At 32.8% G+C, this 20173-nt stretch overlaps 3 protein-coding genes across 3 annotated transcripts; 1 reads left to right on the top strand and 2 right to left on the bottom strand.

The window, feature by feature from the left end:
- Positions 1–202: 202 nt before the first annotated feature.
- On the top strand, positions 203–1802 carry ATPsynO (ATP synthase subunit O, mitochondrial). The gene is given in 4 exon segments (NM_001312568.1): positions 203–301; positions 385–636; positions 717–908; positions 1560–1802. Coding segments are annotated over 4 exon segments (627 nt in total). The 5' UTR covers positions 203–274; the 3' UTR covers positions 1716–1802.
- A 1528-nt stretch (positions 1803–3330) lies between these two features.
- Positions 3331–6309, bottom strand: CCT8 (chaperonin containing TCP1 subunit 8). Its single transcript, NM_001312755.1, is given in 6 exon segments — positions 3331–3839; positions 4258–4453; positions 4529–4755; positions 4898–5272; positions 5352–5909; positions 6163–6309. Coding segments are annotated over 6 exon segments (1638 nt in total). The 5' UTR covers positions 6223–6309; the 3' UTR covers positions 3331–3617.
- A 1302-nt stretch (positions 6310–7611) lies between these two features.
- On the bottom strand, positions 7612–14242 carry LOC106122220 (kelch-like protein 5). The gene is made up of 10 exons (XM_013318129.1): positions 13889–14242; positions 13414–13574; positions 13134–13336; positions 12602–12799; positions 12082–12264; positions 11652–11804; positions 11137–11297; positions 10550–10757; positions 9953–10142; positions 7612–9476 (listed from the first exon to the last, which is right to left on the bottom strand). Exons 1-10 carry the CDS (start codon positions 14119–14121, stop codon positions 9334–9336), a joined length of 1833 nt encoding a protein of 610 aa, XP_013173583.1. The 5' UTR covers positions 14122–14242; the 3' UTR covers positions 7612–9333.
- Between the last annotated feature and the right edge of the window lie 5931 nt (positions 14243–20173).

The following is a 20173-nucleotide window of genomic DNA, read 5'->3' as shown; positions in this document are numbered from 1 at the left end:
AACTAATTTAGATATGGTCGAAATACTATTTTACATTGAGGCCGGAAGATGCACTTTATAATGATTCACTTTATCTTTTCCTAATAATAAAACAATTTTTAATTGTTATTGCTTAGGTTTCATTTTGTGCACATGTATGATCTGTGTACCTGATAACAGCTGACAGTTTGTCTGTTCGTCTATCTGTTATCTGTGGCTGTATCTGTCAGAGTCAGACATTGATCCAAAATCGTGTAAAATTTAAGGAATAGTAGAATAAACTACGATACTTAATATGTCTCTGATCAAGACAAATATGCTTGTAATTATTTATCTTCCTTTCAAATATACTATTTAAATTTAACATGTAATATAAAAAAAGTTATTACGTAATATTGCCCTCAGGTGCGGTCGCTGAGCACATCTGCCGCATCTCAACTCATCAAACCTTCCGTTCAAGTGTTCGGCTTGGAAGGCAGATATGCTACTGCTTTATATTCTGCGGCTTCCAAATCCAAGAGCTTAGATGTTGTGGAAAAAGAGTTGCGCCAGTTCCAGCAGTCTATCAAGGCTGATGCTAAACTGAAAGAATTTATCATCAATCCTACTTTGAAGAGAAGTTTGAAAGTGGATGCCTTAAAACATGTTTCATCAAAGGTTGGTAACTTACAAAGTTAAAATTTAAATGTAAAAATATTGCAGGTATGAATTTTTTACATGAAAAGTCTTGTTTTTAGATCAACCTCTCAGCCACTACTAGCAATTTGTTGGGCCTTATGGCTGAAAATGGTCGACTTGGCAAATTAGATGCTGTTATCAATGCCTTCAAGATCATGATGGCTGGTCACAGAGGTGAAGTAACTTGCGAAGTAATCACCGCAAAACCTTTAGATCAAGCTCAAACCCAAAGCTTGGAAGCTGCTTTGAAGGTACTTTTTCAAAGTAATTTTCGATTTCATAGAAATATCTACACCTTACAACTTTAATTTCATAAAATATAAATTTCCATTATATAGTGCTTATGGTTGGTAAAGTCCATGGTGCCGGCTCAGGTTTTATTCGATTTCTAGGTTACAAGTATTATATGATTGTAGGCTTGTCATATTTCTAATCCTCTGCTGTTGTTCTCCCATAAGGAGATCAAGTATTTGTCTAAATGGTGGAATAGGAATTTATTTTTATTTTCTTAAGTAATGAAGTAAGATTAATATACAAAATGTTTTTGGATAAAGAATACACAATACTTGAAAAGTCTGCTGCACTTCTTATTGGATATTGATTAAAAAATATTTGTTCCCAATTAATTTATGGAAAGAAAAACTAAATAACTACTTAATATTACTTATTTTAATGTTACTACTTAAATTACACTAGCTTTTATTCATAAAATGTTATTTGTTTTAATGCTTACGAAGTAAAAGATTCAATAGCTGCCATAAATAGTATTTGATGTTCCTCTATTTCACTTTATTTTTAGTATATTAGCTTTATATTAGGGTACTGTATTTTGATGCATAACTTACATATTGAAACTTATAAAACTTACAATGACATAATCCACAGTAACTTTTTAATTACAGAAATTCCTGAAAGGTAATGAGACAATCCAACTCACAGCAAAAGTTGATCCTGCCCTGATTGGTGGAATGATTGTATCTATTGGAGACAAATATGTAGACATGAGTGTTGCCAGCAAAGTTAAGAAGTACACAGAGATCATCAGTGCTGCCGCTTAAAAAAAATGCAATAAAATCATCTAGATGATATGCAATCAATCAAATGATGGATTAGTAAACGATTAAATTAAATGATATGTTACAGTCCATTTTTGTTTTTAATACTTCACCTACTGTTTTTCTTTACTAACCTTACATTTTTAGCATGCATTTTTGTTTTTGGTGACGTAAATAAAAATACACTTCTTTCATTTAGTGCTGCAGGCTCCTAGCAAGTTCATATTAAATTTATTATAGTGCTGGCTGCTTGGCAGTGCAGTGAATAGATAGATGATACTTTGAGAATTTTAGTAGTAGTAGGTTAATTTTTTTATTACTTACTGGTGACAGGTTATTGAGATCTACACAATTTATATAAATTATTGTTTAGAAGCAACTTTTCATACAAGAATGCTACTTAATGCTGACATCTCTTCAAGTATGACTCAAAGTTGAAATGAAACGACATGTAAAAGAACAAAAATTTAATGTGCTCTTCTGCACTCAAACTTAAAACATATCTAAATTATAACGAAATAGTCTTTGTGTGCACACAATATTTGCTTTATATCTTTAAAGGATCAACAATTATGTTTTTGAGATCATCTATTGTGCCTGAGATCATTTGTACAATTGGCAATGGTTATTTTTACTTTAGCCTTCCGCTGGGGCTGTTTCACCTTTCAAAAGTGCATTTTCCGCTTCCAATTCAGCGATTCGAGCCCTGGCTGCTTCTAATTCATCTTCTCCACCGTCAGTACCTAGATGTTTACGAACATATTCTAAGGCATCTTCTGGTTTATCTGGTTCTTCGTACAAGCTGACCAGTACTTTCGTCAATGCGTCCATAACCCCAGCTCTTTCTAAATACCGCCTAAACTCCTCTCTTTTAGAGTCAATGGGCTACAAACAACAACATACACATTAGGCTTGCACTGGATTGCTTATAAAACATATATAAAGTGTTCCAATTATCATAAATGTCCAAAGAGGTTAAATCATATTTGATAAAAAAAGGCAACTTACTTTGTAGGACGACATTATTTATTATTATTCGCTAAATGTAAATTAATAATATATATAAGAATAATTGTTTAATTTAAATCTGCAACGATAAAATTCCCTTCGCTATTTGACAACAGGTTGACAGCATGTATTTTTCTTCAGTTAATAAAATCATTGGTCATTCTTTTTATGCATTATACAAGCCTGTTATTTTAGAACTTTGTAATTAAAAAATATGCATTTACAACTAAGTGTGTATTTGCTAAATGATTATTAATAAAAAATTATGTGAGATAGATATCATGTTAAAATTGTATTATTAATATTGTATGAAAATTTCAAAAGAAGGACTTTCCACAAGGATATCTGAGCCGTTGGTCCTATCAGAAAATATACAAAAGCCACATGGACATAGAAAATGCCGTGGAAGACGCAGACAGCAGAAAAAAACATGTCAGCTACAGTAGAAGAATCTTGTGACATTTTTTGATGTTGACAGGGGGGCGCTAGTGAGCTGTTATAATTTAGTTTGATTATGACCACCGCTTTAAACACTTGTTGGTCTATAGACAGCACTAGCACTGCTTCAAATTTAGGTTTCTTTAGTTTGAGAAAGAAATACACTTTACACTTGTTGTTAACTATTTATTAAAGGTCTTAAGACGTGAACCAAAGTTAAGCTAGAGAACATAATATTAAATTCAATTAAAGCAAAGCTGTTTAAATTAACATATAATAAGGTTAAAAGTTACATTAAACAATGTGTTTAAAGAAAAGAAAATACATTAAGCTCTTACAACACACCTAGAGCCATCTAATAGTTCTGCTGTAGATTTGTTTTTACGAAATCTTTAGCAAGTCTCTCAGTGACAAATTAATTACTATGTGTGTCAGTAAATAAATGCTGTGAAACTAAATTTAAGATTCATCATCACTGCCTGCTGGCTGTTTAGGTTTGGGTCCACCAGCTCTCTTCGCCATAATAATTTGATTTACTTTCAAAATTGTGGTAGCCACGCCAACCGCATACTTGATACCCCAGTGCTTAAGTAGGAATGCATCTAATACTCCTTTTATTTTTGCATCACAAACTTCACCACTGTCTGATTCAATGTCATATCCATAGGTTTGTTTACCATCCTGAAAGGTAATATTCAAAATCAATTTGTTAATGATGAATAAGAAAATAAAGTTTGTATTAAGATTAGTTGTTCTTCCAGACTATGTTCTACATGTATACCAAATTTTAGCTAGATCCGTTCAACTGTTTCGGAGATACCTTCAAACAAACATTCATCCATGCAAACATTTGCATTTATTATATTAGTAAGATTGTGACTAATAATAAACCTAAGAACAAACAATAATAAGGAAATAGTAATAAATGCAATAAAAATTCTTGTGTTTAACAAATTCAATTGCCAATGTTTTGCTTGGTTAGTTGACTTTAATATAAAAAATCATAGTGGCATGATATTAGGACAAACATTAGGTACATTTTTAGACATGGTTGCAAAAGCCTTTTACAAAGTTATATAGATATAAAAAGAACAAATACCTTATGTGCCTTATACAAGTTGTTAATAACTTCAGTTGCATTAGCTCCAGAATTGTCAGCTAATGCCCTGGGAATACTTTCTAACGCAACTGCAACCTTCCTGATTGCATACTGTTCAAGGCCTGGTAGTGTATCAGCATATTGGAGGAGTTTCTGCGCCAACTCTATCTCTGTTGCACCAGCTCCAGGTAAAAATCTGAATACAAAGAAAATAATTTGAATATATGGTAAAAATATTATACAAGTTACTTTAAATATGGATTAATCTTACCTTCCATCTCTAGCAATAGCTTTGAAAGTGTTGACACCATCATCAATTGCTCTCTCAATGTCATCCATATAATTGTCGGTGGAACCGCGAATAACAACTGTTGAAATTCTTGACTCTGAAGCCTCCATTACAAATGCTACAACTCTGGTGTCTCCCACTTCATCTACTCGCACTGAGTCACAATAACCTTGTTCTTCTGCTGTTGGAGTAGTCAATCTTGGAAGAACCTGAAAAAAAATGTCTCATATATTTCTTGAGAATTAAATTTTTCTTTCCATAGTTAAGAGGCACAAAATGTAAAATGCATACTTCCGTTTATTTATAAATATTGTAAAAAAGAAAATTACTATCAAGGTATATGTAACTTACAGTAGCATTGACTGTCTTTGCTAAACGGCGCAAGTCAAATTTAGAATTTAGTCGAACTGCCATCACTCCATATTTGTTCAGGAAATGTAGAGCCATGTCACCAAATTTAGCACCAGCTACAACAACCTTAATTCCAGCATCTGCAATTTCCTTTATCTGTTTCTCTAGAAGTGATTCCTCTCCACGACTAAAGTTGAGAAGTTCATCTGCTGTCTTAATAAGCACTGTGCCCTTGGTCTCTGTCTGCGTAACATCTACGGGACATGAGTAGACTGCTACTTTGGCTTTGGTGGCTGAAGTTACATCTCCTTCTACCTCACGTTTGAATACCATCCCAGAAAGAACTTCAGACTGTTGAAGGCCAGCTCCCAATATCTAAATAGAAAAGTTAGTTTGAAATGTATATTACTGCTTGTTACATTTTAGTTATTCTTCAAATTAATAATTAACATACCTTACAAATGCGAACATTGTCAACATTGAAAGTTGTTTTTTCCGGTAGAATAGCAATACACGCCTTTGCTACAAGTTGGGCGATAAAGTCTTCATTGCCATATTGTTTTGACATAATTGCTGGTTTGATTCCAGCCACAACAGCATCAACATTCTTATAGTCCTTTATTTCATGGCAAACCAATCCTGGCAACAATTCAATGCATTTATCAAGAGCTCTTTCGTACCCATCTGCGATTTCACTGGGTTTCAGCCCTAAAGTTAAGAGCTCTTCTGCCGCTTCCAATAACGCTCCACAGAAAACAATGACAAAGTTGGTACCATCACCAACTTCAGAGTCTTGCATTTGACTCGCAAGGACCATTAATTTTGCAGCTGGATGCTCAACGTCGAGCTCTCTGATTATAGTTCCGGCATCACTTGTAACAAACTGTTTCTCAATATGATTGATAATCATTTTATTCATGCCATTAGGTCCGTAAGCTGAACGAACACTTTGTGCAAATTGCTTACATGCGTTTATATTACTAAACACAGCTTCATCTAAGCCTGTTAACATCTGAAAAGTAGCAATAAAGAAATTTGTAACTAACGAGATTCACGAATTCATTATGAATAATTTTCTTTAACGAATATGCATTTAATTTTTTGTCTTAATTAATATTTATTGTATCGTCAACTATTTGGACTATTATTCAAACTATTTATGTTTGGTATATATGATTTTTTTTGCAAAAATAAAATCATGCTGGATTGTCGGCATTAGCACACACATGACTCGCCTATAGTTTTTGGTTATGAATTTAACTTACCCGAGCTCCATCTTTTAGCATTTGGGGTACTCCGGGTGCTTTGGGAACGTGAAGAGCCATTTTTATTGTAAATTATTTTGTGATTATAATTATATTTTCACACAATAAATTAATATTTACGGCACAAAAAGCAGAAATGGAATCTATGAAAATGAAAAGACGACACTCGAATCAATGTTGCCAGCATTTCAGATGATTATCCTGGTGTTGCCTCAAATCTACAAAAAAATTGCTTTTGGGAATTTTTTATTAATTACAATTTACACGATCTTTTTCCCTCTTTTTAAGATTTTAAAAATGAGCTATGTATATTATCCTAAATTCTTAATTGGGCCATTTTTAATAGATGCCCTAAAGTATTATCTCTTTCATCGAGTCATAAAATAGTTATAACAAATTCAATGAAAAAAGTACGAAGATAAACAAAATAAAAGGAAGAAAATATAAATAAGGGAAATAAAAGTAATATAAATTTTAATCTCTTTATTTGATACACCGATATACTGCTTTAAGAATTACAACTATAAAAGCACTTAGGATTCGTCCAATAATCACGTGACTTTTTATATCTTTTGAACCCATTATAGTCCCCCAATAATGACATTTTCAAAATAAATGCAATGTGTTTAAATTAGTTAGATTATTATCAATATAATTTTCGAACTCTGTAAGAAAAAAGAAATACATGTGACATCTCATTTTAAACGTTGTTTAATGGACGAACCCTTATAATATACTCAAAGCTTTTCATTGTGATGTTACATAAATGGCTTAAAAAAACAGTAATTTAATTTTATACTTATAATTAAATCCCGCTTTTTTTTTCTTACTCTGTCATCACACGGTCCTCAAACATATATTGTAAAAATTGTTTAAAATTAACATTAATAATACTGAAAATATTTAATTAAATCAATCCGACCTGGTATATTGATTAAATTTGTTTCATGTCCCATACTGCTTTTATACTGTACATGAGAGATGCAACAATAAAAAAAATATTGCGACGCATTTTAAATTCGTTCGGGTTTGAAAAAATAACATAAATATAATTTAGGGACCATCCACATTCATTGCATATTGTAATACTTAATTTAATATCCGAGTAAGTTTTTGTTAAATGTACTTTAGCGGAAAAAAGTTCTTTAGTGTAAATATATGATAAAAATTATATAAAAAATAAAATACATACATTGATTACATGTTATTATACATAAACACATTATTAATAATAATTAAATGCTATTAATACTTGCGATTGGAATTATTTTCAGATTCAAAATGAATGATGTAAGTAAAAATTTTTTCGACAAAAAAATTTGAGATCATTTTTTTCAATTCGTCAATAGACAATATCACTATAATCGAAATGAATAGTAAAATATAAATGCATTATGATATTTAAATGCGAATAACGTATAAAAATATAGCAGAGTTGGTTATGTTGGAGATGTTACGTTTTCTTATTTTTAACCGTAATAATTATTCATATGTAAGCAAAATGAGAGGAATAAAATGTTTTCATACAAGTATTTGACAATGAAAAAATATCTGCAGTTAAAATATACTGTATGAAATCACAAACATCGAAAAAATGCGGTCGAAAAATCAGAAAGTTAAATTCGGATTTGCCAGCCTCCTACGATCGCACTTTCGGAGATAGCAAGTTGACGGATGTCAAGGAGCACATTATGAGATCATCTAGAATCGATCTATTGAGCTTATTAACTGTGGGTTTTTGATACCAAAATCTCAGTATAAAACCTACCGTAATCCCCGTTATTATCTTAGACAAAAGAAAGATTTTAAACAGAGGTTTTTGTCTCGGAAACCCACGGTAAGTTACTTAAGTTAGTTCATGAACTTATCTCATGAAAATGGGTGATTTTAATTTACTTATATAAACCGAAAGAAGCACATGTCAACTATAATCTTACTAATATTATAAATGGGACAGTTTAGATGTATGGATGTTTGTTAGCAGGTGAATACAAAATGGCGAAATGTATCTGTATAAAATTTGGCACAGAGTAGTCGCGGGTAAGCTATACAATAGTTTGATTGTATCTGTGGGTTTTGAATATAGTGAAACTTGACATGTTTCAATACAAGTATCACAACAATCGAAACACACAGTAAGGCAGCACAAATACAATTGAATATACACTTATAATAAATATCGGTTTATGATTTTTTTAACAAAAATATGTTTGATTTAAGGTTTATATGATCACAGTAAATAATTAATATTAAGCACCATACTTATAGGTTGGTGGATCTAAATAGAGAAACTTTAATACCAACCGTGGGTTTCTGAGACCAAAATATCTGTTTTTTTATATAAGAGAAGGGGGCAAACGAGGGGCGTGAACACCGAGGTGATCAACGATACCCATGGACATCTGCAACACCAGAGGAACTGCAGATGCGTCGCCGGCCTTAAAGGAAATTGTGTGCTCGCTTCTTGAAGCTTGTTTAAAACATATTGTTAACTCTGTTTTGTCAAAGACGAAGTTTTATACACAGATTTTGGTGTCAGAAACCAACGGTAAATGATCTAAGCTTAATTTTAGGTTAAACAAATTTAATAAATGAGGAACTTATAAAAGTTTTGTAATATGTTAGTTACACGTCTTTTATACTTTTTGGATGATAAATCTAGTCGTTAGCGATCACAAGTAAAAGTCTTTTTTTAATTATCTAATGTAAAGTCAAAAGTTTAATAAATTTTTATTAAGAAAGTAAACTAAAAATGCTGCCATGCGAAAAAGAAAAATGACTTTTTTATTAAAAAAAGAAATTAAAACTTACAATTTATTTCTACTTCACTCTTCTACGTTACAAACGATATTCCAATCGTTTTATTTATTCGCAATTTTTTTGGATTTTCATTAACTATAAAGATCATATAATATTCAAAAGCATATTATTTAAAAAAAAATGTTACGCTCAACATAATAGAAACATAAAACCTTTAAGTACAAATAGCACAAGTGAATTATTTATCTTTTTGTGATCCTTTGCGTGCAATAAACTAAACCAATGATACCTTCTTACGTTCCGTACAATACATTGTTTATTCAGATATAATAATGAAGAGTAAATCAGTTATTTTTAATCTGTGTTTCTTTGTCTTTCAAAATACAAACGATTCAGACGAAACAATCCGTATCAAAGGATTTTGTTGGTCGGCGGTATGGCGACAACAGCGGCGCCCGCACGACCTATTGATAATGGAGCCAGATTACGCCAAGTGTTGTTCTCCGCGTCGTAAATTTCCACTAAATTTAAGTACTGCGCACCATCGTACCCACCTGATGGAGAATAGAAAGTATTATACTTTATATTATAAGGTGGAAAACGATCATTACTGAATTCGTCGAAATGGTGAAGTGACCACTGCTTGAAACACGTTGTCTGCCTTTAATCGACGGACGGAGAACACGCACAGAAAGAAAATCTTCCCTTCCCTATCCTTTCCTTATAAGTAAAGGATGGGAAAGAAACGAGGACTGAAACGTGGACTAAAATTAGGCCTTTTTCTACTTTACACCTATCTGTGTGCCGACAGTGTTTGACTTTTTTGAAGACATAGTTTATTACAAAGCTAGAAATTAACACACTCGTCGCCACCGTCTGAAAATCATCGGATCGCATACATTTTCATAGATTTGTAAACATGCTGAGATGCGTCGATAATTGGTTTGGTGATAACTGATAGAAATATCGGAGACTCGCGCTTAGTACGAATTTCGAAGATTTAAGTTGCCTTGTGTAAGGTGGTACATACCGACGGCGACGATCTTGTCACCGAGAAGACATGAGCCGATGGCGTCTCGCGCGTAGGAGAGTCGCGCCAGCAAGGTCCACGTGTCGGTGGTGGGGTCGTAGCGCTCCACACAGGCCAGTCGCCCTCCCACAGTGTTGGCCGGCGCCTCGTGCCCGCCCAGCGCGTACAGGTACCCGCCCGCAGCGCACATCTAACACAGGACATACTAATAAACAGAGATACCTAATTTTGTAAACTTCGGTAGATCTACGGAACTTGTACTACCGTCGCTAATTTAATATTGCCATCATGTTTAAATGACTTAATCTCATCTAATGTCTCATTACTAAAGGGCTAGGTGTCTATACATATTAATAAAATTGGAGTGTTTGCATGTAATATACAAAAAAATGTATATACGTGATATATTTGTGATACTGGGAAAGAAAATAATTTTGAAAAGTTTTAATCTCTCTGTCTGTCAAGGTCGCGTTCGCGATTGGACCGATTTTGACGAGACTTAGAGGCGATGGTAGCTGATGAACACGGGCGTGTTAAAGGTTTTGTTGCGTGGGCGTCGCCGGCGAGCGCTAGTTTGAAAGTAAAGTAGGTAGGTACACTGAGTCCGCAGCGACGACGCGTCATGGGCGCGCAGTTGTGCCAGTGGTTGGTGGCGGGGTCGTAGCACTCGAGCGAGCGCAGACAGGCGCCGCCGTCGCGTCCCCCCGCCGCGTACAGCCTCCCGCCCAGCACCGCCACGCCGCACGTGCTGCGCGCACCCGCCATCGGCGCCACCATTGTCCACGACCGCGTTATACAGTCCCATCTATACACATCGCGAATATTTAAATGGACGGATAAAACCAGAACGACTGCATGGATCTTTCTAAAATTTGGCATACATGTATAATCTGTAAGAACACGTAGGCTAAAAATTATTTCTTTTTTTATTTTGCATTGACGGATTTGTGTATATATAAACGAGAATATTTAAATAGATGGATATGTCAAAGTTTGTTAGAAGGCATCTCTAGAAAGGCTACGATTCTCCATGAAATTTCGTATTGTAAACACAATTTGGACAAAACATAAGTTGGATTGCTATGGGCTCAGTGGCGCCAGTTTACATTATGCCAGTTGTATGCCTGCGATGATTTTGAGCGCTACTGTCCTTCTGTACTGGAATAATGTAAATCAAGCATTACCTTTCAACGGAGTTGAGATATATCCAGCCGTCGTGTCCGCCGACCGCGTAGACGGGGGCATTGGGCCCTTCGCCCAGCACGGCCACGCCCAGCCCGTGCCGGTGCGTGTTCATCGGCGCCAGCGTGCTCCAGCTCAACGTCGAAATGTCGAAAGAATCCACCTGTATACACAATCTATGTACAACTAACCGTTGGCTTCTGAGACCGACATTTTTGTATGAAGAATATAGAAATATGGACTGGGAAACCCACAGTGAGTAGCTACATAATAATAAAATTGGAATGTCTGTTTGTAATAACGAATAAATCAACAACTGTTTTGTATTAATTAAAATTAATATGAACCGAGACAAATTAGATTTAAAAAGAGAATTTTAGCTAAGGCGAAAACATTGTTGATTTATATCACAAAGATGTAATTGGCAACAAAAATAATATTATACAATGATACAAAAGAAATAGAAAAAAAAATTGTTTATGGAAATTCTATATCTATATTTATACTGTCAACTTACAGTATTCAATGTCTTCAAGCCATCCCTGCCACCCACAATGATCAGCCTGCGTGGGAGGATTGCAACTCCAAATTGTAATCGTCTAGTGCCCATTCTCATGTATGGACTCCAAGTATTAGTCCGAGGGTCATAGATTTCCATATTACTTGCACCCTATTTAAAAAAGTGTAAATTATCTATTAGCTATATATTAGAAAATTTCGAATATGCTTATTGGTACTTATCAGATCTAAACTTTGAAAACACCTCAATACATATCGCTAAAATTACTAACATTCTAAATATTTGAGTACTACAAAATATTCTTAATTTTATAAAATTATATCGTAAATACAATGTTTTACTAAGCTTTTATTCACACATTTCTAAGTTTCTTTCTGAATTAAAATAATATTTAAAAAAACTATTGCATTTCAATAGAAATAATTACCTTGTTACCATCCATTCCACCGATAGCCAAGAGTCGACCAATCGTAGAAGTCCTTGGTCTTGTTCTATAAGATGCAAGTGAACCTCGTCTTTCCGGCAGTAGATGCCACTTCACTGCTTCCATGATTAATGGTTGACACTCTTTTATTTTACCACAAGTCTGCTCCACTTTGTCAATTAAATACTGAAAATTTAACAACATTACAAAATTTAAATTGTTAAAACAAAATATTGGCATTTGGTACATTATTTGACTTCAATTGGAGGAAAAATCTTTAGTATTAAACAATTAAAGTTGATAAATAACTTATGAAACTTTTTTCTCTAGTACTTTATTTACATTAATGTTTTGTTTGCCTGTAATTGAAATATATTTTAGTTTACTAACTAAGATGTAACTTATGTACTACATATATATAATAGTATATAACATATTTAATTGGCAATTCTAAATAAATTAAATAAATATACTTAACGGCGGAAATCTACATATTGGTAATACTGAAGTGAGCAATACATACCTCCGATGATAGTAAGGGTAATTTAACAAGTTTTAATAAAGTTGGTAAATATTTTTCCCTGTTTTCTTTATCATGGTGTACCCACGTTAAAACACAATCACACACATCCTCTTCCGAGATTACATTAAGTTCATCTGATTTGAGCAAGTTGGCTAACTGATCTACATGTAAAGATAGAAATTCTGGCTGCTTCATTACCTGAAATTTATTTTTTACATAAATATTGCGCTATATATCTACATTTTTAATAACACAAAAAGATAAAAGGAGTTCCTACATCAATTAAAACTACTGAACATAATATTCATACTATTCTTTGTGCTGTAATAATTATTCTTATGGCTAAAGCAATAGATTTGTGCTATAGTAAAATAATCTTATATTCTAATCACCATAGACAAGCAATTTATATCAAAAATCTCTCACAATCACCTGAAATGTGTGCTACTTACAAATAATTAAGTTACATTCTTAATTAATTATACAATGCTACAGCTTATTCTAAGTTAAAATAAATTCTTTAATTATTGACCTCCATGAAATGTTGATAAGTGTACTCCAAAGCACTTTTGTGTAAAGTGAGGCAAGATTGTTGTTCAGCAAACAAAGCAATCCCTAAAGAATTACAAGGATCAAGCTGGTTCATCAAGAAAGTGCAGCAAGCTTTTGTAACAGCATCTAGCTGTAATAAACTTGATGTTGCCAGTAACATCTCAACTGATTCCTCCTTTAGCTCTGCAAATAAAAATGTATTGTGAACGCAAGCTCTAGCATAACAAAACCAAATATGCTTGATAAAAGAAAATATTAACCTATTATACCAGTGTAGCAATAATGCACCAATGATTTGAGAGCTGTTGAGTCAACTCTTTCCAATACAATTTCATTTTGCTTTGCTTCTTTCAAAGAGCCTGTAAACATTGCTGCAAAATACTCGCTGCATGATGATAATACTACTTTATGTGCAGGAACCCTGTTATAAAAATAAGTGGGAACTTGAATTATAGAATGTGAAACATCCAAAATTGTCACCATTACAAAATAGCATATATTTGTACAACCAGTACAGCATGGTAATCAAATGAAAAAGCAGTTTAACTTTACCCTAAATATGGGTATAAAATTATAAGATTTGCCTAATCTGGTAAGGTACAATTTAAAATATTAACTAATAACTTAAAAATGAATTGCTAATAGTAGGAATAGATTTTGTTTCATTACTTTTTCTTTGTGAACAAACAAAGGAATTATAAGCCGAACAAAACAAAGGATGTGAATGGGACTCACCTGCAACCTTCGGCAATCAGTACTACGTCACAAAGCGTCTGTGATCGATAATATCCATATAAATTTTTTAAAGCAAGTTCGGAATGGCCATTGCTATAAAATTCATCTGGTTTCGATGTGCTTATAAGACTTATTTGACTGAAGTCTCGAGGCAATCCTTCGTCCGTCGAATTTGTGGAAATATTATCATTAGATGTCATAGAATCTAAGTTTCGGGGATCACGAGCTGACATCGTGAAAATTAGTGAGCATCAAACCAAACTTTACTGCATTAACTAAGACTGAGCGGCAATAAATCAATAAATAAAAACAAAGGCATGTCAGACGCAGACGCTATAACGTCGAGTTGCGGCATCTGACACTGACAATTCTGTGAGACAGAGAAGAGAGATGTCACTGTCAGTGTTATTGATTCACCATGCATGGACAGGCTACGAGGCGTAGTATTTTGTGCCTATTAGATTTTTATCATTTTGCCGCAAAATGCGGGATCGGATGGTGACGGTGAGGATTCGAACTATAATGTGTCTATTTAAAGCCGGCTCTAAGTCTACAATGTTTATGTTTGTTATTTGATATTAGCTGGTTATTTCGTGTCTTTGAGTTAATTGTACGATACGTAGCCAAATAACTGTAATAAATTCAAAAAGTAATAAAACACCTAAATTACGGTACGTTCGTTCGATGAATTTAATTACAAGACCGATGTTTGGTAGTTCATAGTTGGTCGCTATGCGTGTACGGTCCGTCAATAGACAAACGGCTATTAATAAAAACATATATACTTATACAAAATTAATTCGATACATCATAGGCGTTGGTTGTCAAAGTAATCATCCTTAAATATACACACTTTAACAATAAAGATAGCTTTTAAGTCGCAATAAAACAAAAGCTGTCATTTCCAAGCAGCGCCCGGTCCATATCTGTAGAGGTCAGCGGTGTTAGTTTTCATTTTTATTAGTTGCTATCATTAAATTATACCTTTAACTATGCTATGAAAGCTTTGTATGTAGTAAAAAAATTTAAATATTAACAATTAATGTTATTATAGTAAAAACCACGAATGTTTATAGTTATACAATAAAAATTATGGTTTATTTTTTATAACTCCCTGTAGTTTTCTAATTCATGTTTTTTTCTGTAATTGTTACTTATTTCTTTATTGTTTATTCAATAATATAGTATATATGGTTTTTTAATCGGCTATAGCTCCCCCAGGTTACGCAGTGGCGTTGTCGAGTTGAGACAGAAGATCCAACTGCCACATTAACTCGTCGACGTTCCGAAGCCAGATTCAGATTAGATTAATACTATAACGAGCTAAGTTATGAAATTACGATAGTTAAGGGGTTAGGGGAACTGGAATTCGTCTCTTAGTTTTTTCTAGTTATAATCAAGGACGTTACATTATGCTACTTTTATTTATGAATGGTGTGATTTTATGTATTTAGTGATAAGCATATTTATTAATGTACTGTAACCGTCTCCAAACCATGTTGACAAACTCCTTGTGCGCATTTTACCCCGCCATTTCTCCAGCCTTTAGGACATTAGATCAGGAAGTTTGTTAAAATTCTATGTTGAAAAGACTTTGTTATGGATAGAATATCTTAATAAATAGATTTTTTCCTACTCAGTTCTTCTCTGCCGTTAAAGTCTTGTCTGGTTGGTCGTGGACTCGCTTAACATTGCGTAAATGTAGGTCGGATTAGTAGAATTTTTGCGATCAGAATGTTTACTGCTTATAATTTTAATTAGATTATGTGTATGCTTCGAGTATGCCTTGGCTGCAAATTTAACGGTCTGTTAGTAGCTATTATTTCAAGCGATTGGTATAATAAAATAATAGTTGTCGTCTGGCTGAGGCATTTATTAACATTTATTTTAATTATTTATCTTAATACAACATATATAGTAATTAACAATACATAATAAATAGTCCAAAAGTATATTACGCCTACAAAATAGCGTAGTCGTTATAAGATTATCGCCAAGTGAGTTGCGTACACATGTTCTACGAAATGTAAAGGCAACTCATCTATGACACTGTTGAAGGAATAGGAATTTTCTCAGGTAGAATGAAAATTGTTAGGTGTCATAGAATTAACAAGACGCCGTTCTGTCTGTATGCTGTATAGTGCTGTGTTACTTTCCATTGTTGATGGTTATTCCTAAGCGACGCAATGACGACTATCCAATCGAGTATTAGGGAAAACTTAGGACCCTCGAACCCGAACCTCGTAGTAATGTGTTTTTGTTTGCGTTGTAAACATTAATATGAAAAATGTTTTCAATCCTCATAGGGAGATAACGATAACGATTCTTTGTGCGGTAGTCTATACTTTATTGTTTGTCCGTTTTGGCAAACATAACATTCTGTGGAAATATAATGTAAATCTCTATCTAGTGGTAGTGAAACAGATATAAGTATCTACAAAAATAGTTGCATTTTCAAATAATATTATTATGAAATCATCTGAAGCTATGTAACATCGCGTCAGTGGAAAACGGCTTACAAATTTATAGACATCGTTTCTATGAAAACATTTCCTTTTATAAATTCTATTTAACTGAGTCATAGGTATAAAGAGTAACAACTACAAGTGTGACATCTAAAAATATTTTTAATTAGCCCTCAACAATAAATAAGTCGAAGTCGTTCATTTCAATTGAGCGCAAAGATAAACCACTTTAGGCAGACGAATGGTAAAGTTACAGTGATTTGTAATAGCATCTGTCCACCTAAATGTAATTTAAAATCGCTTCGGAAGAATATGTGAGCATATTAATTGACCTCGGTGAAGAGGTGGGTGTACCAAGTAATGTTAGGAGACGGTTTAGCTTTGCGCGTTAGTTAGGTACACGTTTAGCTGAAAGGTGGATGAATGGGTAAGAGTCAAGGCAGGTGCGACTAACGAGCTAGCCAGTAGCGGGTGTCAGTGCAGCTCCGGCGGGCAGCGAGGTGCTGGGATGGAGTCGATGTTGATTGCAACTCTCTTGATCCTACAACGAGTACAATGAAAACTGCGTCAACATTTAACATTTCAAATAGACGTTAAACATCAATGGTATTTTATTTCTCTATGTACAAAAAATTGACAGAGAATTGCTAACTGTTTACAAATTATGTGTACATATGTAAATAAATAGTAGCTTATAAATAAAATGTACATAACTAAATGAAAAGGAAAGACTGAATTGACAAACAATTGTTGCCTTTCGGCATGGTTTAACTAGAAAAACATTTAGCCCGCATCTTATACAGACCCGTATAGATTTACAAGTATGTAAATAAGATAATAATCACATAGATAGGTACATAGACTATATACGAGATCATGATTTGCATCTTATCCTATAATATTTAAAATATCACAATAAATTGCTGTGCACATACGAAACAGGCAAATTTTGAGTGCAATTACGTTAATATATTTTTAGCAATACTATTAAGTACTAAGAAATAAAATACATTTAAGAAATTATAGATTTAATTACATTCTATTTAAAACCACGAATATTTATGAATGTAAGTTCGCCGAAAGATCGAATAAAATTTTCTGAATTTTTATAAGAATAAAAAAAGTTTAGAGATATAGTATCTAGTGAGTTAAATAAATGCTGAGGTACCTAGGTTAGTATCCATTTAATTGTTTCTTAAATGAATATAATTGCTTAACAAGTTTTTCAAGATGAATTGTTATATTTTTTTTATTATTTGAGGGTTGCAAAACTTTTTTGTTATGATAAAAAATAATAAAGAAAAAACTAAATAGGCAGTAAAAGAAAACTAAATTTGGTATTTACAAACGTGTCACTATAATAAACATATATATTTTTAGTTGTATAATTCAAATGCTGCGATCGCGACCTTATGGAAATACTAAAAGATCGGGCAATCAAACTTTTTTTAATAGTAGAAGAACGTAAAGCTGTCACCTGACAACTAAAACATGACAGTGATAATTCTACCATACATCTGAAGGAAAAAGACATTTTCTTTCCAAATAGTAATGGTTAGGAATCTTTAATATTTAGAAAAGGCTGGGATAAGGGAAAAGGATTAGTATCAGGCCACCGGTACTCCATATAAAAGGCACAACGTGGAATACTTCCGCCTGTCTTCTATGAGGTCGTAATATTTCACTGTACCGGCCGGCAAATCAGTTTACTTCTTTCTAAGAACTAAATCTCATTCATAATCAAGTTCGGTCACGATCGCGGACATTCGAAATAAACTTTTTGAGTATTTACAATTATCAATAGTTTAATATGATACTTATTGGTACGTACAGATAAATCAACGATAAGATTCACATCAAAGCAAATTTTTTACTTACTAGAAGACCAAAATATAAATATAAGTACCACGAAGTCTGATGGCTCAAGAACAATATAGTGCGACAAACTTATCTGACCTTATAAGCTATTATAACTAAGGGATAACAGTCCATAGGGCGATTCCTGTCAATGTCAAAAAGTGTCACAAGATCCTTGGTAGATGACAGCGGTCGCGGTGAGTTCCTTGATCGTAATTTGCATACTAACTTCTAACAACATTCACCATTCTCATTATTTGAAGAAAAGAGATAACAATATCTTCTTATTCTTACAGAACTAACCGTAACAGAAGCGCCTCTCTTACAGGGTCAGATAATTTTGTCGGACTATGATGTCCTCACAGACTTTAAGGGTATTTTATTTAATTTTAAGTCTGCAATTAACAAAATTTATTTTAATTTTATTTATCTTCGTATAACAAAATTTAGTTCATGACTCTCGTGTTTAGCAGAATTGAATTGAAAATGGTGTATAAATAACTAATCCAAAACATGATGACGATTGGATTAAACATTTTGCGTAATGCGCTCGACACCCCAAGAATAAAGGATATCTGTCGCAGATATGACTTTCTCGGATAGGTAAAATATGCTAAAGGTCATAGAGTAATATTAATTTGAACAAAAATTAAAGTATGCTTTGATGCGCCTCCTTAATCTTATTCGGATTTATCATCTTCAATTACACTATGTTCACATCCTATGTTAAAATATGTTACATTTACAATATTTTTTTCAGGGTGCCGTTGTTGGAAGATGGCCGCCGCCGCATTATTTATTATAAGCCAAACAGAATAGCACTTCTATTCTAACCTCTGCGGATCGTTTGAAGTAACTTTTACTTTACTAATCTTATAGCTTCGCTTATATAAATTTTGTGCACTACAGACACCAAAGTTTTTTTTACCTAGATCACTACACATTTAAATGTGCATATTTTTTTTACATACACCAATTTTTTTTGTATTTTTTTTGTGCAATAAAAACAATTATACAATAGGAATAAATCGAATTAATATTTACATACATCACACGCGACTAACTTCTAAAATAAGCTTAAAAAACTTTCAAGACATTTTAAAATAAGTTACTATGTCATAAAATTTATATTTATCAACATTATAATAAATCTTAAATCCAATATAATTAGTAATTTATATTAATAATTGATTTACACCTAAAATCTAAAATTCTTAGGATGTGAACAATAGTGACTTGTTATTATTTTCGTGTAATTTTTAAACTTTATGAGAATATGTTTATTAAATTAATGACACATTTGTAAATAAAAAAAGCAAGACTAAAAAAACCGATTTGTTAAATATAAAAATAAAACAGCTGTACATTTAGGTACCTCAAAATAGTGATGTGCTTGTTTTATATGCGAGTAAAAAATGTAAAACAATGAATATATTATGTAAAAAAATCTAATGTAGTTAAACTATACAATAGGAACTGATTCATGACTAGAATCGATAACAGTTCAGACTTCTTCGGCAAATGATATATCTTCGATCTTGTTCAGTCGACATAATTGTGTTACCATATTAATATAAAATATTACTAAATAAAAATATCTACGGAATGATTTACAAGGAATTAACGGTTATAAATAGCTGCCATAATGAAGACCATTGTTAGGTAACATTCGAACCTTACCCGATTGGGGAAACCCAAGTCACCAGTTACATATAGGCCGAACATTAAAATCAATTCAGTAAAATCGTTTGGTTTACTTATGTACACAGATCTCCTATTTACTTTACAACCCTCATAAATATAAGGAATGTAATGAATATAAAATTAAAATAAAATAACAAGAGAATGTACAATAAATAAATATTACAATCTGTCTGTGAAATTAAGAACATTTTATACTAAACATTTATCCATTAAATTACAGTCTTAAATTGTTTTACATTAATAAATTTAATAATTAGAA

The sequence above is a fragment of the Papilio xuthus genome, unplaced genomic scaffold (assembly GCF_000836235.2).
Source record: "Papilio xuthus unplaced genomic scaffold, Pxut_1.1 DF826933.1, whole genome shotgun sequence".
NCBI classification, from domain to species: Eukaryota; Metazoa; Arthropoda; class Insecta; order Lepidoptera; family Papilionidae; genus Papilio; species Papilio xuthus.
The sequence above is the reverse complement of the archived record's forward strand: the minus strand, read 5'-3'. Positions and strand labels throughout refer to the sequence as shown.

What these genes read in the sequence shown, in the direction of transcription:
- LOC106122220 (XM_013318129.1), bottom strand. Translation starts at nt 14,121, where the DNA reads ATGTCAGCTCGTGATCCCCGAAACTTAGATTCTATGACATCTAATGAT. An exon ending in TTGCTACACTGGTATAATAG is followed by an intron (nt 13,337 to 13,413) that starts GTTAATATTTTC and finishes TTTTATTTGCAG; the next exon opens with AGCTAAAGGAGGAATCAGTT. An exon ending in CTTATCAACATTTCATGGAG is followed by an intron (nt 12,800 to 13,133) that starts GTCAATAATTAA and finishes AATAAATTTCAG; the next exon opens with GTAATGAAGCAGCCAGAATT.